The sequence below is a fragment of the Podarcis melisellensis genome (genome assembly GCF_964234715.1).
Source record: "Podarcis melisellensis genome assembly, chromosome: 12".
Classification (NCBI taxonomy): Eukaryota; Metazoa; Chordata; class Lepidosauria; order Squamata; family Lacertidae; genus Podarcis; species Podarcis melisellensis.
Genome location: NC_138544.1, coordinates 29,424,587 through 29,438,261, shown reverse-complemented (window position 1 = coordinate 29,438,261; position 13,675 = coordinate 29,424,587). Strand labels below are relative to the sequence as shown.

The window sequence follows — 13,675 nt, the reverse complement described above, 5'->3', positions numbered from 1 at the left end:
CTATTGCACATAATAGGATTTACTTCTGAATAAATATGCATGGGATTGCTCTGTGGATGGTATTTCCTATGAGATTATTTCACCCACAAGAAACTGTGCCCAATGGGTCCATTCCTTTTAATGTCTCCTCTCATAGTGCACTATTGAATTCCTGTCACTGATGCACTACTTGTTCAGCATTTTCTGGACTGCAAACATGGAATTGGGGATTTCAAAGTGTTTGTCACCGAAAAGATCGATTTGCATACATTTTAATTGGACAGCAATGGACAATTGTTGCAGTGCAAGGCTTTCAGCAAGTGCAGCTTACCCCCCAATGGTTGGAATCATGAGCTGAAACCAAGCTGCTTTTTATAAGCATTTTCTCTTACCTGCACCTTCTCTGTGATTTGGTTTTTTCCATAACTACAGCAAGGATGGGGAACCCAAGGCCTTCCAGAGGTTATTGGATGACAACTTCCAACTTCCTTAACCACTGACCACACTGGCTGGTGTTGGTGGGATCTGGGAGCCCAACAACAGCTAGCAAGTTCCCCCGCATCTGAACCAAGGATTATTATGCTTACCATGACTGAAACTCATACATGTTACACACACTTCAGCTTTTAAGGATTGTGAAAAATCTCTTTCTCTTCCTTTTGCAGCTGGAGCAGTTACATTTCATAAAATGTTTTGGTTTTAATATGCTGATTCAATAAACAACCCACCACACATAGTAAATGTTATTGGGAAGAAAGTAGGAGGGGAAATAGAGCCACATCCAGTAGCAGCTTGCATTTGTCCCAATGCCTCTGGCAGTTCCAGTCTACACTGGGACCCACAATTTCCAGTGCTTAGCTCATACTCTTAGCCATTATGCTATAGTGCCAGCTGTTCCAAAGATACCCATTCCATAAATGTAGGAAATGTTAAGCTGTAATGTAAGAACATAAGAAGTCTGCTGGATCAGGTCAGCGGCCATTCTAGTCTGGCGCCCTGCTCTCTGTGTCCAACGACACACGCAAGGGATCTGAGTGCAACAGTACTCTTCCCTCGCGTGCTTTCCAGTAATCAGAAACACACTGCCCCCAACATTGGAGCTGGTAGCCATCGATAACCTTATCCTCCATGGATTTGTCTCATCCTCTGTTAAAGCCATCCAAGATGGTGGCAATTCCTACTTTTTCTGAATTTGTAGTTCTGACAATGTGCTGTGCAAAGAAGTACTTTCTTTTGTCTGTCCTAAATCTTCAAACCTTCACTTTCACTGGATGGCCCTAAGATCCAGTGTTATTATTGTGCTCCTTGCTCGACTTTTCTCTAAACAATTCCATTATCTTAGATTAGGGACTCAGCTAGATCGGTGAAGAAAAAGCATCGTATATGCATTATAATACTGTGACACCAGGTGGCGCTGTGGAGTTCTGTTTTTGCCAACCCGCTTTCTCATACAAAATTTACAACGTATTTAACTGAAGCGTTTCTGTGATGTGTCTGCACCAGGACCCGTACTTTCTCCTCAATAATGCAGGCAATTAAATCAAACCATGAGCTGGTTCAAGCCTGCAAATTTTGTTTCTACATAGCGCTCCCTAAGTTTCCCCCTGGTAATGTAATTGTGCAGAGCGTATTTTGTAAGACCTGGGATATCTGCAATTGCAGGTGCGAGTCCTTGAAAGCATTTTCTATGGTTGTGGTTGCACATTTGTTCTCCAGTTAACAGAGTTACGAGGGTCTCTCCTCAAAAGCCATAGTGCGCTCGCTCGCGCTCTCTCTCTCTCTCTCTCTCTCTCTCTCTCCCTCTCCCTCTCCCTCTCCCTCTCCCTCTCTCTGGAGAGAGCTGGCTTCACACAAAGCATTCTCTGCATGAATGCTCCCTTGGGAACATTGCAAGGAGATAAAATTGTCCTTACAAGTTGGCCCTGCATGCCCCAATCAAAGGAAAGGAAAGAAGGAAAGCCCAGAAAAAGCAGAGGAAACATGCTGTGTACTATTTTACTAGCAGCAGATGCACTATGAAACTAGATAGGGAGATATAATGAACTGAACTGGGTATGGAATTATTGTAATTTGTATATTTAAGCAGACATCTACATTAAAAAAACCCAACAATAGGGCCAATCTAGATTGCTTTGCTCATATTTGTGTGGCAAGCAGCTATCTTAATTCAGCCAGTCAAATTATTAGCCTGAAAGCTGACATAACTTTTCTTCACTGTTCCAACTCACTGTTCACTCTTTCTTCCAAAGCCAGCTCTCAATTCATCCAACATAGGATTCATTGAGCAATACAGATGTGAATTTTGGGCAGAATAAATCAGCCAAAACAAAAAGCAACACAGTGCAAAGAAACAGAACGGTACTTGTCACTTTATTCTGTCAACAGCCTTGAGTTCCACACTGTAAATAGGGTGGTGAGACTCAACGCCATTCAGAATCTCAGCTGCTAGCAAGCATCACCAAATATACGACATGCCCAGAAAATGAGGAGAGAGCCTTCAAAGCTTAATTTCCCTTAGAAGGTCTATATCGCATGCTATCCCAAGTCATAAACACCACCCTTTCTTACCAATATCTTACACAAAAGAATATAATTGTAATAAACACTGATGGTAGTTATTATTGAATTGTGCTATATATAACATAGCTGGGGGCATCATTCAGATGATTATAGCGAGAAAGAAATCTTTTTCTGTCCCTGATTTCAAAATCAACATAAGGAGAGGGGAGCACGGTGGCATGTGCTGTCCCCACCCCAAGTGTGTGTATATATGTTATGCGCACAGGGTGGGAAATCATAAAACATCTTTAAACCACATCGTTACATCGTTACAACACTTCCAACTATTTTAGATTAGGCTGTTACTTTCCAAAACATCACATACCATTTCAAAGCAACTGTTATTCCTATCGATGCCTCAACTTTGAAACTTCACATTTAAAAAACACACCCAAAAACCAAATGAAAACACTATGCTTTGCCGGGAGGGTAGGGGGGAGATTACAAAATTAATAATTTAGGTTTGGAGTGTCTGAATTCTAGTCTTTTAAAAGCTGCCTGCCAACAGATGGTTGGCATTTAGAGAGCACACACTGGCTGGCTGCAGTCCTAGGCACACTTACTTGCAAGAAAGTCCCCAAGAACTCAGTGGCTCTTGCTTCCAAGCAGATAGGCACAGGGTTGTGCTTAGTAATTTGTAAACCATATTATTAGCATTTCTTTTTAAGTGCGCCTTTTCACTTACAGAGTGAATCTGGATTTTCCCAGGTGAATCGTGATTTTTTTGCTCTTAGCCACTGCCTCTTGCTTTCAGCTTTTAAATTTAAAATTGCTACAGTGGCTACATAATTCAATAATTGTCCTATTGGAAACGAAGCGGGTATTCTGACTGTGATTTCAGGTTTTTCTGTTTGCTTTGGCAGCTGCTTAAGTGTAGAGTACAAAAACTAATCATAATATATTGGAAAATTTAATGGTGTGTGCATATACATTTCATATATATATATATATATATGGCAATCACTATTAATACAAAGCGTGTTTCAAATTTATGCAAGTGCCCTGTTAATTTCTGTAATGTTGCCATCTATGTGCAGGCAACATCATACTTTGTTATTACACCATTTCAATTTTAGCAAGGGCTCACTAGCCAAATGCTGGCACCTACCACTTGTAAGGTTATGATTAAACCTCACTTCAAGTCTGTAAAATGTAAAGATACTAGCTTTCATTAAGTGCTGTCATAAATCTTTCTACTCCGGCCTTACTAGATTTAATGTTTAATCTTCTCCTGTGCTGCAGAGGCATTACCCAGGAGTGCATCTAACTGTCGTTTAAAAGGATGTGGGCAGCCGTAGAGCCAGGTGTGGGAAAGATGTAACCTAACCTTAGTCCGTCGTAAAAAGGCTGATGAATTAACAACGCAACAACTCTCCAGCTCAAGAAATCGGCATAAATGCCCAGCCAACAAAGCCCAAAGGATGCAAGTCAATGGTGGGTAATATGTAGCCCTCCAGATATTGTTGGACACCAACTCCCATGAGCTCCAGCCAGCAAGGTCAATGTTTTTTGGGACGATGGGAGCTGCAGTCCAATGAGATCTGAAGCACCATAAGTCCTACATCTCTGTGTTGGCCTAAGATTATCTTTGGTGTAAGAACCTCTGTGAAAACAATGCACTTACTTTTCTCAAAAGGTATTATGGAAGGGCTCGTGTTTTACCATGGAGGTATTAAAACGAGTGTGTTTCTGAACATTCTTAAACAAGGAGGCAAGAGGAAGTGGATTAGTTTACCTTGTTCCTAGGCCTGTTTAGAATATCTGAAGCTGAGCCTGTGAATTGGCTCCTATGTGAACAATGTCATAAGGGAGATGCCCAGTGCAAGAGGAAGTCCAGCTCACTTCCTCTCGTGCGTGATCCAAAGCACAGAAGACTTCATGGATGCATGCTGATATATGGAAGCCCCCTCAAAACGCGCCCACTTAATTTTGTAAACCTTTCACAGAAAACTTCACATGCTAGAAACCTGCCTCATTACAAAGAAGCTGGAAATTCCATTCTCCCATGAAATGCAGTGTAAAAATATCAAGTTAGCTAGTGCAGATTTAATGGAGGTCTTCCTCCAATATAGCGGTGGTTTCAGTAGAAACCTATTGGTATGCTTTGCTCCAGAAACCAGGCATCCCGTCCATGGAGGAAGATGCTGAGCACAATTAATGAATGCAGACTGTAGGCTTCTTTCTCCTCCTCCCATCAGCTGGCAACTAGTTTTTTTTGTTTTTTTTTAGGGATTGGTTGTAGAAGGAAGTCCCCCCCCACACACACAACTGATGTGATGCCTTTGCTTTTCCCACCAGAAAGATTTCAGCAGGCGTCGGCTGTGTGTGGGAGTTCCCCTTTGCGCAGTGGATGCCTGGAAAATGCAGGTTTCCGTTTCTCTGCCCCCCATCAACTGATTGGCAAAAGGGGGGGATGCTTTGCCAGTGCTATGCTTGGGGCTTCTCAAAGCACAATGCACAGTGCTGGCAAAGTGGCTTCCGTTGTGGTTTCCAAGCGCCTGGCACGCTTGGATCCAGAGCAGCTCATCTGCAAATGGAAGGGCTCCTCCTCTTTGTGGAAGGACTCGGGATGTTGTGGAGCCTGTCACTCAGACAAGTGAGGGTCTTCTAAAGTAGATTTTCAGAGGGGACAGGGGAAATGAGTGAAAATTACCGTATTTTTCCATGTATAAGACCCCCTAATAAATTATGTCAAAAATCAGGTGGCGTCTTAAACACGGATAGTGCTGAGGCCATTTTCTTAAATCTGAGTCCCCCAAAATACGGGGCGTCTTATACATGGGGGTGTCTTATAGACGGGAAAAATATGGTACCTTCTTGCTTCTCAGAGCGGAAAGTTCTATGGTTGGAGCTCCACTCACAGGACCTCTGGCTCTGACCCACTGTTTGTATCCAATGTTTTTGTGAGGTATTTTTGGACAAGAAGAAAAGTGGGTGGCTAAATAGTATCTAATACAATACTTCCATTTGTTGCTGTCATTTTTTTTTTAAAAAAAATCTCTTTAATTGACAGATTCAGAACATCTGTTTTGTTCTTTGATTTGTGTTGCCATGTTTGTTAGCCACCTCTCTGAATATTTTCCAGGTATAAATTATTTGTCATTGTAAGCGGATTATCCCCCCCCCCCAATACTGGGGGTTGGAGGAGGAGTAATTAACAACATACGATTACAGGTGCTTCCTTTGCAGGGAAAATAATCCATATTGTTATTGTAATTTAGCATAGTGATTTAAAACAGCACTATGTGCTATGAAAACATTTCAGTAACTGATAAAAATTCAGTCTGAGGTGGAAAAATTGGATTCATTCAAGAGCCGGATAATTCTGAGGCTCTTCTGTATTAGGGATCTTTCAAGATGGTGAATAATTGTAATAAAAAAAGATTACATTAAAATAATTGACTTTAGTATGATAAGGTGTTTGAATTTGGGTTTGGTTAAGAGTCACACTTATATCTTGTAATGCCAAATAGATGGTTTCTCCCGCTGACCTTTATATGAGGAGGCAGGAAAATCTGTCATCGCTATTCAATTTGTTTAACTGCAGACACATGTTCCCTAGAGACGCCTGACACTATATTATCCATTTAACCCTGCCCTGGACACCTGGATCTTCAGATTAATAATTTTCCAAAATACAAATGAGATATTCCTGCGTATTTTTCACTGGATGTTGTGGAAAATAACCTGCTTCAGCAGAAAAGCTTATTCTTTATCCCTTGAATATAGAAATGTCTAATTCCTTAAGCTATTTTGCAAAGGAGTTCTATTCAGTGTAACACATTTCACTTATAGACAGTTATGGTGCATGTTAAAAACAAGATTTAAATAACATCCTGTAGCTGAAACAATTCTCCTTCAGTCGGAGATGTTTGGGTTTATGACCATCTGCCCCTTCTGCAGGACCATTTGTCCCCCCACAAAAGGGGGAAAATATTTGTAAATTTTCAGCGGACAAACGAACCTTAAGAACGTTCATTTTACATTTAAATAAAAGGAGGCTGAGAGGTACCTTTTAAAAAAACAACAACATACAAAAGCCTTGCTGCTCATTCAAGCTGTGACCTCCTGTCCTCTTGTGACAGAGTGCCCTTGGCTATGATAATACATTATGATGTCACCTCATCTTGAGAGACAAAACCAACCACTGCCCCATAAAATTCACCTGCTTCCCCCCCAAAACTGGAACGATGTTTCTAAGACGGTTGGCTATCCCTCATGTAGAGGGACACAGGTTCCTCACCTCTGCTGGCTGCTGAATGATCTGTTTTCCTCCACTTCCCCTTTCTTCCTATTATCATCGCCACACGTGTTATCATCTGCTCCAGACACCCTTCCCTTGCCGTCCAATCTGTGTACTCAAATCTAGTGTGCAGCTGGAAATGCAGTTTCTGTATTTTAAATTATATCCACCATGTAGCTCAATCCAATGGATTATTTAGGCACTGACATCTTTTTTTAGAGGAGGAAGACTGACCCAGGGCTTAGGAGGCGAGCTTGGGATTTGGGTGACCTGCCTGACCCGCTCTTTTTCCCCTCTACTGCTTTTTAAAATTGTGGTGTCCCTTCTGACACCGTAAAGCATTGCCAGTAAACTCCTGGGTTGTTTACATGAGCATACTGTAAACAGGCTGCACTGGAAAGAACAAGCCGCCTTACAAATTAATGGCATTGTGAGGTGCTGCCTGCTGGGGTGAAAATAAATTGTAAGAAAATATAGGGAGACAGGTAATGGGCACTAGCTCTGCGGCACAACACTTTTCAAATAGCTGGTGTTGACTGTGTGCCAATAGATATGGCAATAACTGTCAACAGGATTTACAGTACTTTCACATTTACACAGCGAGAGTGGAGAGGCTGAGAGACTTCTATAGTTTTATTTAAAGTTGAGTGCCAACTGTTTCTGTACCAGCTATTTCCAAGTAACTGGGTCACAAACACACTGGCTGTCATTCATGTGTCTTGCTAAAGCACTTATTTTATTTTTTTTAGTCCTCGGTTATCACAAGCCCTTGAAGCAGGTTTTTAGAATCTTTGCGGCATTGTCAAGGCATATGTTTGCTGAACAGAATTCCAGCAAGGGGATATCTCGCCATCTGCCATGAATCCCACCAACTCTGGTTGCCCTAATTGAACTCTGGGTGCTGTGCTAAAGAGAGCTGCTTCATTTGCAATAGGGACGGGAGGAACCAGTGGGAATCACCCACCAGGCCCAGGGAGCAAAGCCAATGGAGGGGGATTCTGGGAGTTGTTGGCATCTGTCTGTCTCAAGAGACAATGGAGTGCACCTCTGGGGGTGAAGTCAAATCATTGCATTAGCAGCACCGAAGTGACCTTCCACGGTGTGCAAGCCTGGGCAGTGTGTATGGAGTTTCCGGGCTGCTGAGATGACAAGACCTGACCTCCCCACCCACCCCACAACTTCGGCTTCACTGATGTGGTCCAAAGGAAATCAGAGCAATACGTTTGGCACCAGCTTGGCTGTGGGAGTTGCCGGAAGGAGGCGTACAAGGCGCCATCCGACTACCTGAGGGACTGCATTCCAGTTTTATGTAGGGTTTACTCCTTAGCCTTTTCTTCTCGTGAAGATATCCCACAAGGCAGTAGGGGTTTAGGACCAGAGTTTTCCTTCTCCTAGACGGGCTACCTTCCTAGGTGGACAATCATCATCTGCCCCCCACACCCCTCTGTGCAGATTTTGTCTTCTCATGAGGTGGCCAAAGTACTGTAGCCTCAGCTTCACGATCTGTCCTTCCAGTGAGCACTCAGGGCTGATTTCCTTAAGGATGGATGGGTTTGATCTTCTTGCAGTCCCTCAAATATTTTATGGGGAGCCAAAGCTTTTTGGCCCCTAGGAGTTGGCTTCTATGGTAAAGAGTTTTTAAATGCTGGTAGTGGCATCTGGATAAAATCAATGACATCTCAACCACAGTGGCATACAATGGTTAATAAGCCAATATCATTAACCAGTGAGTCTGACTTAAAAACTCCCTGGAGTTTCAAAAGGACTTGCAACAATGTGTGCCTGGGAGTTGCTGTTTAGGAAACAAAGACACACATCCCCCCCCCCCATTACATATGAATACTGTATCTGTCAGCTGCTTTTCTGTATTCTAACCTTTCAAATCCAACAAGGTTATGATTTTCACTTTCCATGCCATATCAATGAATGGTATTGTATATTGGTTTGGGGATATAAATTAATAGGTCTGATAAGTAATGAGTTATGTTTTCTACTATAATGGCACTGAAAAACTACTACCTGCTGATGTAGGAATGTATTTAAAGTTTTTCTGTAACAAACCTACCCAAACTTGTTGAAAACCTTTGCGCAAATGTTTATATTTCTAACCAAAGTTTCTCCAACACTTGTTTAAATTGCTTTGGTTTTATGCTTTTGTTTGTTAGGGGTACGGATGGCACTCTTGTTCCCACATAAAGGGATATAAAGGGCTGTGTAAAATCTGTTTTTAATTCTTCTAAGCTGACCCTCAGAATAGCATGTCTTTTCAAAACTCCACATTTCTCAAATGCTTCTTTAGCGCTCTCAGCTCTGGCCTGGGTTCATAGCTGAGCAGGTAAAAACCTTTCACTTAGCAAACTGGCGCATGGGAAAGGCAGATCTCTCCTCTGGAAAATGAATTGATTCTGCTAAAACAAAAGATAATAGGAAAGGTTTCCTTTAAAAAAGAAGGAACTATTTGCAACAACTTGAAAGGAAGGGTGACATTGTGGCCACTGAATTCAGAAGCGCTGAATCCAGAAACTAGATTCCTTTAATAGCACATACATCAGATCTCTTTTTGCTTAGGCCACATGTTTGATTTCTGTCGGGACACGGGTGCCTTTTAAACATATGTTCCATCATTATAGGAATGTGACTGAACTATCCAGTTTATGGCAAGGTTTGATAATGTGAGCTGCTAGATAATTGACAAAAATGTTGCTAGATAATTGAAAAAGAAAGAACCCATTTAACTAGCATGAACAGCATGGAGAATGACATTGTTATACAGCTGTCAAAAAAAGAAAGGTGAATGATGTAAAATGCTGGAACTTGCTTTTGTTAGACTGATAAGGAGTCAAACAAGTTTATGCTATTGTCCTTCATATCTATATCTATATCTATATCTATATCAACATCTATCATGTATTGTAGTCATGAAAACTACAACAAACTGGTAAATGCTACCTGCATTCTGCTGTTGAGTTACATTAGGGTCACAGTGGAAAATGTTGAGCTGTAAACCTCAAAATCTGTGATGTAATGAGGTAATTCACAAATGAATTAACAGTATTTTTGCTGCTATTGAACTTACTTGTTTTAACTAGGTTTTCAAGCTTTTACTGGCTAAATCTGTAGGTAGATCTGGTAAGTTAATTGATAGGGGTCAAATTTAAGCAGCAAATCTGTGGGTTGAGGGCACATGCTTATTTTTGAGGTCATTTTGGTTCTGATGTGTTACTCTAAAAGGGAATTAAAATAAAAGGTACTGAGGATGGTCTTTCCCCCTAACAATGAGAACATTTGTATATTAAAAATTTGCTAATTACCACTTCTCTCAATACATAAAAGTGCACCAATATTGAAGTACAAATTATAGATAATAAATAGTATTAATTTGAGGGTTGATTATTCTAGCTGTTAATACATAAATACACCTTTGAACATCTTACATTTGTTCTTCAAACCCTCTTGAACTGTCACTCTTGAGCATATGGCTGATCACAAAAGCCAATAGTTTATTTTTTTTTAATAATTTCAGCAATATGGGGTAATGCGCTCTTGTATGGAAAGTTAAATTATAATTTTCCCCCCTACAGCTGACTTGAGACTGTGGTGCCAGCCTGGACAGGCTCTGCCAGAGGACCAGGAGCCCAAGATTAGTGGCACCGGCAGCAGGGAGTTCAAGTAGTGATGGGTAAGAGATTCCCACAACACTGTTGTTGGACACCTCTGTAAGAGAGGGGGAGTTAGCTGAGCCAGAGGAGCTGAAGAAGCAGCTGGCCAGTTGGCAGAACTGACTGAGTTGGAGTCGGAGGGAGAGTCGGAGGGTTGGACTCATACAGGGCAACCAAAGTAGCTTCCATGTCCAAACTGGGCCTAAACCTTGATTGAAATGGGATCTAGAAAACTGGCTTCATCCAAGAGAGCCTGGATGTGGGCTGCAACCATTTGCTCAAGAACCTTGGCTAAGAAGGACAGTAATTCCTTAGTTTTCTGAATCCAGTGGGGGTTTCTTAAGGAGTGGTCTCACTCCACACCTACTATAATGATGTCCATTGTGCTAGGATATATAGAAGCTTGCAGTTTCCCTTCACAACCACATGTTTCTCAATGTCAAATGTATTACACTGTCAATATTTGAACATCACCAAATATTCGAAATAAAAGTTGCATGAAGATCCACATCGTTATTAGCATTCAGACCCCTGCCCAAAGCTATGAACATGGTTCACATTCATGTGAATTATAATGCTTTCCCTCTCTTGCATGCGTGTGTGTGTGTGCGCACACACACACACACAGAGTTTGTTTTTTTAAATTGCTGGTGAGAACTGGCTGTTAGATGGGTGAAATTTCTAAATCACTTCTTTAAAAGCACATCAGAAAAAATCTTCTGCCGCTTGCTGAATTTGTTTTGGCATGCAGAGACTTTAATGCACCTGCAGAGAGAATGTTCCCTGTAATGGATGACATCTGGTTTGAAGACAAAAGTGGAATGTCTGTAGTTATAGTAAAGGGTATGACAGTGGTTAGAGCCAATCTAGCTGGCAACTGCTGTGAAGTCTCTGAACAATTGTTTGGAAACATGCAGCTTCTTTAGGAAACTGAATAATGCTTACAAACCGCAAAGGCCACACAGATCCTGGACCATCATTCCCCATCCTGATGCTCTCTTGCTGATGGGGATCACACTAGGCTGGTGTAGGCTCTACCAGACATTTGACTCCATCACTTTATAGTAGCATGCACATGAGCATATTAAAATTAATCCTTGAAATAATTTCATGTGCAGAGGTATGTGCCTGGGAGTGAGAGGTGTCTTGCTAGCTTTAGGCATTCTCACATGTTATGTGAAAATGAAACTCCCGCTTTGGACTAGAGCTCACATTTTAAAAAGGAGAACAGGTAGGAAAAGAACAGAGGTTCAAGCCAAAGACAGGAAAATCGTGTTGCTTTTGGAATCTGCTGCTCATCACAATTGCTTTGGTTGTACTGGGAGAGAGGAAAAGATTGTGTGACTTCCTCCATTTGTTGCAATTGTTATACAGTCTGAGGCTCTGGGATAGATGGGACTCCAAAACCCAGGTCACATTTGAGAGAGCTTGGGCTAAGCTTTCTGTGAAATTCAGTCTGCCCTACTTGTTTCCACCTTAAAAGATTTGCAAATACTCTGATGTACCTCTGTGTTTTTTAAGCTGCCATTTTATCCAGCATAACTCTCCCCATCATAGTGCTGCAGAAATTTTATATATATATATATATATATATATATATATATATATATATATATATATATATATATATATATATATATAATGTGTGCCAGGCACAACTTTATATATATATATATATATATATATATATATATATATATATATATATATATATATAAGTTGTGCCTGGCACACATTTCTCTTAATGGTATAGAAAGCCCCTCAGGCTGGAACTAAGTATGTTGTGTTAAACAAAGGGAGGGAAGAGAGGGCATTCACAGGGGAAAGGAAGTGGGGGGCATGGGTGATATGTGCCTAACACTTTTCCTCAGCAGCCATTCCCCCAGCTTCTTTCTCTCACTGGGAAACCTTGTCTGAGAGGAACAGCAGTCAAAGGGTTTGCAGAGGGGAAATGGTGGGGAGAATAGAGTTAAACCCCTCAACCCTGGCCACTGTATCTCTCCACCACAAATCTCTGCTCCTTCTATTCTGCCTAACAGCAGCTCATACACTCTCCTGCATCTAGGCCCTGGGTGAAGGTTTCTATGGCTCCATTCTCCTCATGGCCCCTCCTTGTTTCAGCTTGCATATTGGTTGAGGAAGTGTAAATTCAGGAAGATTCTCAATATAGCGCAAACCAAACCGATTTATCCCCCACCCTTACCTGCATGGCATTCTAACCCTAGCCAAATTGTAACACATCTATTTGGTTGGTTTTGGATTACATGAAGTGCTGCAAAATAAGGCTACACTCCGTTTGACATGTGGGTACCTGTAGACATAATGGAACCCTAATTTACAGATGAATTACCAAGTCCTATTAAGAAAACTAAAATATTAGGAAAAAATAGAACTTGAGAAAACTCCTGGATGTGCTCTCAAATCTGTGGCTTTGTCAGGGCTAACAATTATTGCTTCACTCTGGAAATAAAAACATCTGACAGGATATTCATTCAGTATAAAGAAATAATGGAACAGTAAGCTTATATTTGTGTCTCAGTTCTCAACCCAGCAAAACAGACGTTAGCACAAGACTAATGCAAAACCAGGGATACGCAAACATATTAAAATAACTTTATATATATAGGCTAGGAAAAGACATTAATCTGAAAACAGAAATCCTTTTCTGAAGCTGTCAAGAAATCACCAAATCTGAGCCCAGACAGGAAGCAAGCTGTTTAGATAGCTGAAAGATCTAAACTTTTCACCTGACCTAGTTAGAATTATTCTATAAATCCTCACCTTTAGGATTTGCTGCCAGATAATCTCTCATACATTGAACAGTCATCAACTATTTGTAAAAGTATACATAAAATCTTGAAGTTTTATTTATTTCTACTTGGACTCTCACCTTGGCATGCAAACTTCAGTTCCTTAGCATCTGTAACAGTGGTTCTTTTATCTGACCTGTTCTTTTCAAATAGACGATGGCTTCGCCTTTTCCTGGTCTCACCCCAAAGATTTGATCCTCCATGCATGCTTGGGATGTTCAAAATGGCAATCCCTTCCAGGGAAATATTGTTTAAGTCTATCTGAAATCCATCACACTTGCCAGGAAAAGAAGAAGAGAGAAATAAAGGGAGAAATCAGTTATCAGAAATTAACCTGCTACATGAGCTCACTTCCACACACACTCATTTTCTATGTTTCAGTTTCTGACACAATACAAATAAGCATAGAGGCCAGTGTCTGCACC

The 13,675-nt window shown here is 41.1% G+C and overlaps 1 protein-coding gene and 1 long non-coding RNA gene across 8 annotated transcripts in view; one reads left to right on the top strand and one right to left on the bottom strand.

Moving 5' to 3' along the window:
• LOC309353886 overlaps window positions 1–10,461 on the top strand; it is a 93,687-nt gene extending 83,226 nt beyond the window's left edge. For both annotated transcript variants that reach the window (XR_014162115.1, XR_014162116.1), the window contains exon 3: window positions 10,363–10,461. This is a non-coding gene — a long non-coding RNA (uncharacterized lncRNA). The remainder of the gene's footprint in view (window positions 1–10,362) is intronic.
• DGKB (diacylglycerol kinase beta) overlaps window positions 1–13,675 on the bottom strand; it is a 269,619-nt gene that overhangs the window by 32,929 nt on the left and 223,015 nt on the right. For all 6 annotated transcript variants that reach the window (XM_081883233.1, XM_081883235.1, XM_081883232.1 and 3 more), the window contains one exon: window positions 13,331–13,526. In XM_081883233.1, the coding sequence (XP_081739359.1) occupies window positions 13,331–13,526 (196 nt within the window). The remainder of the gene's footprint in view (window positions 1–13,330; window positions 13,527–13,675) is intronic.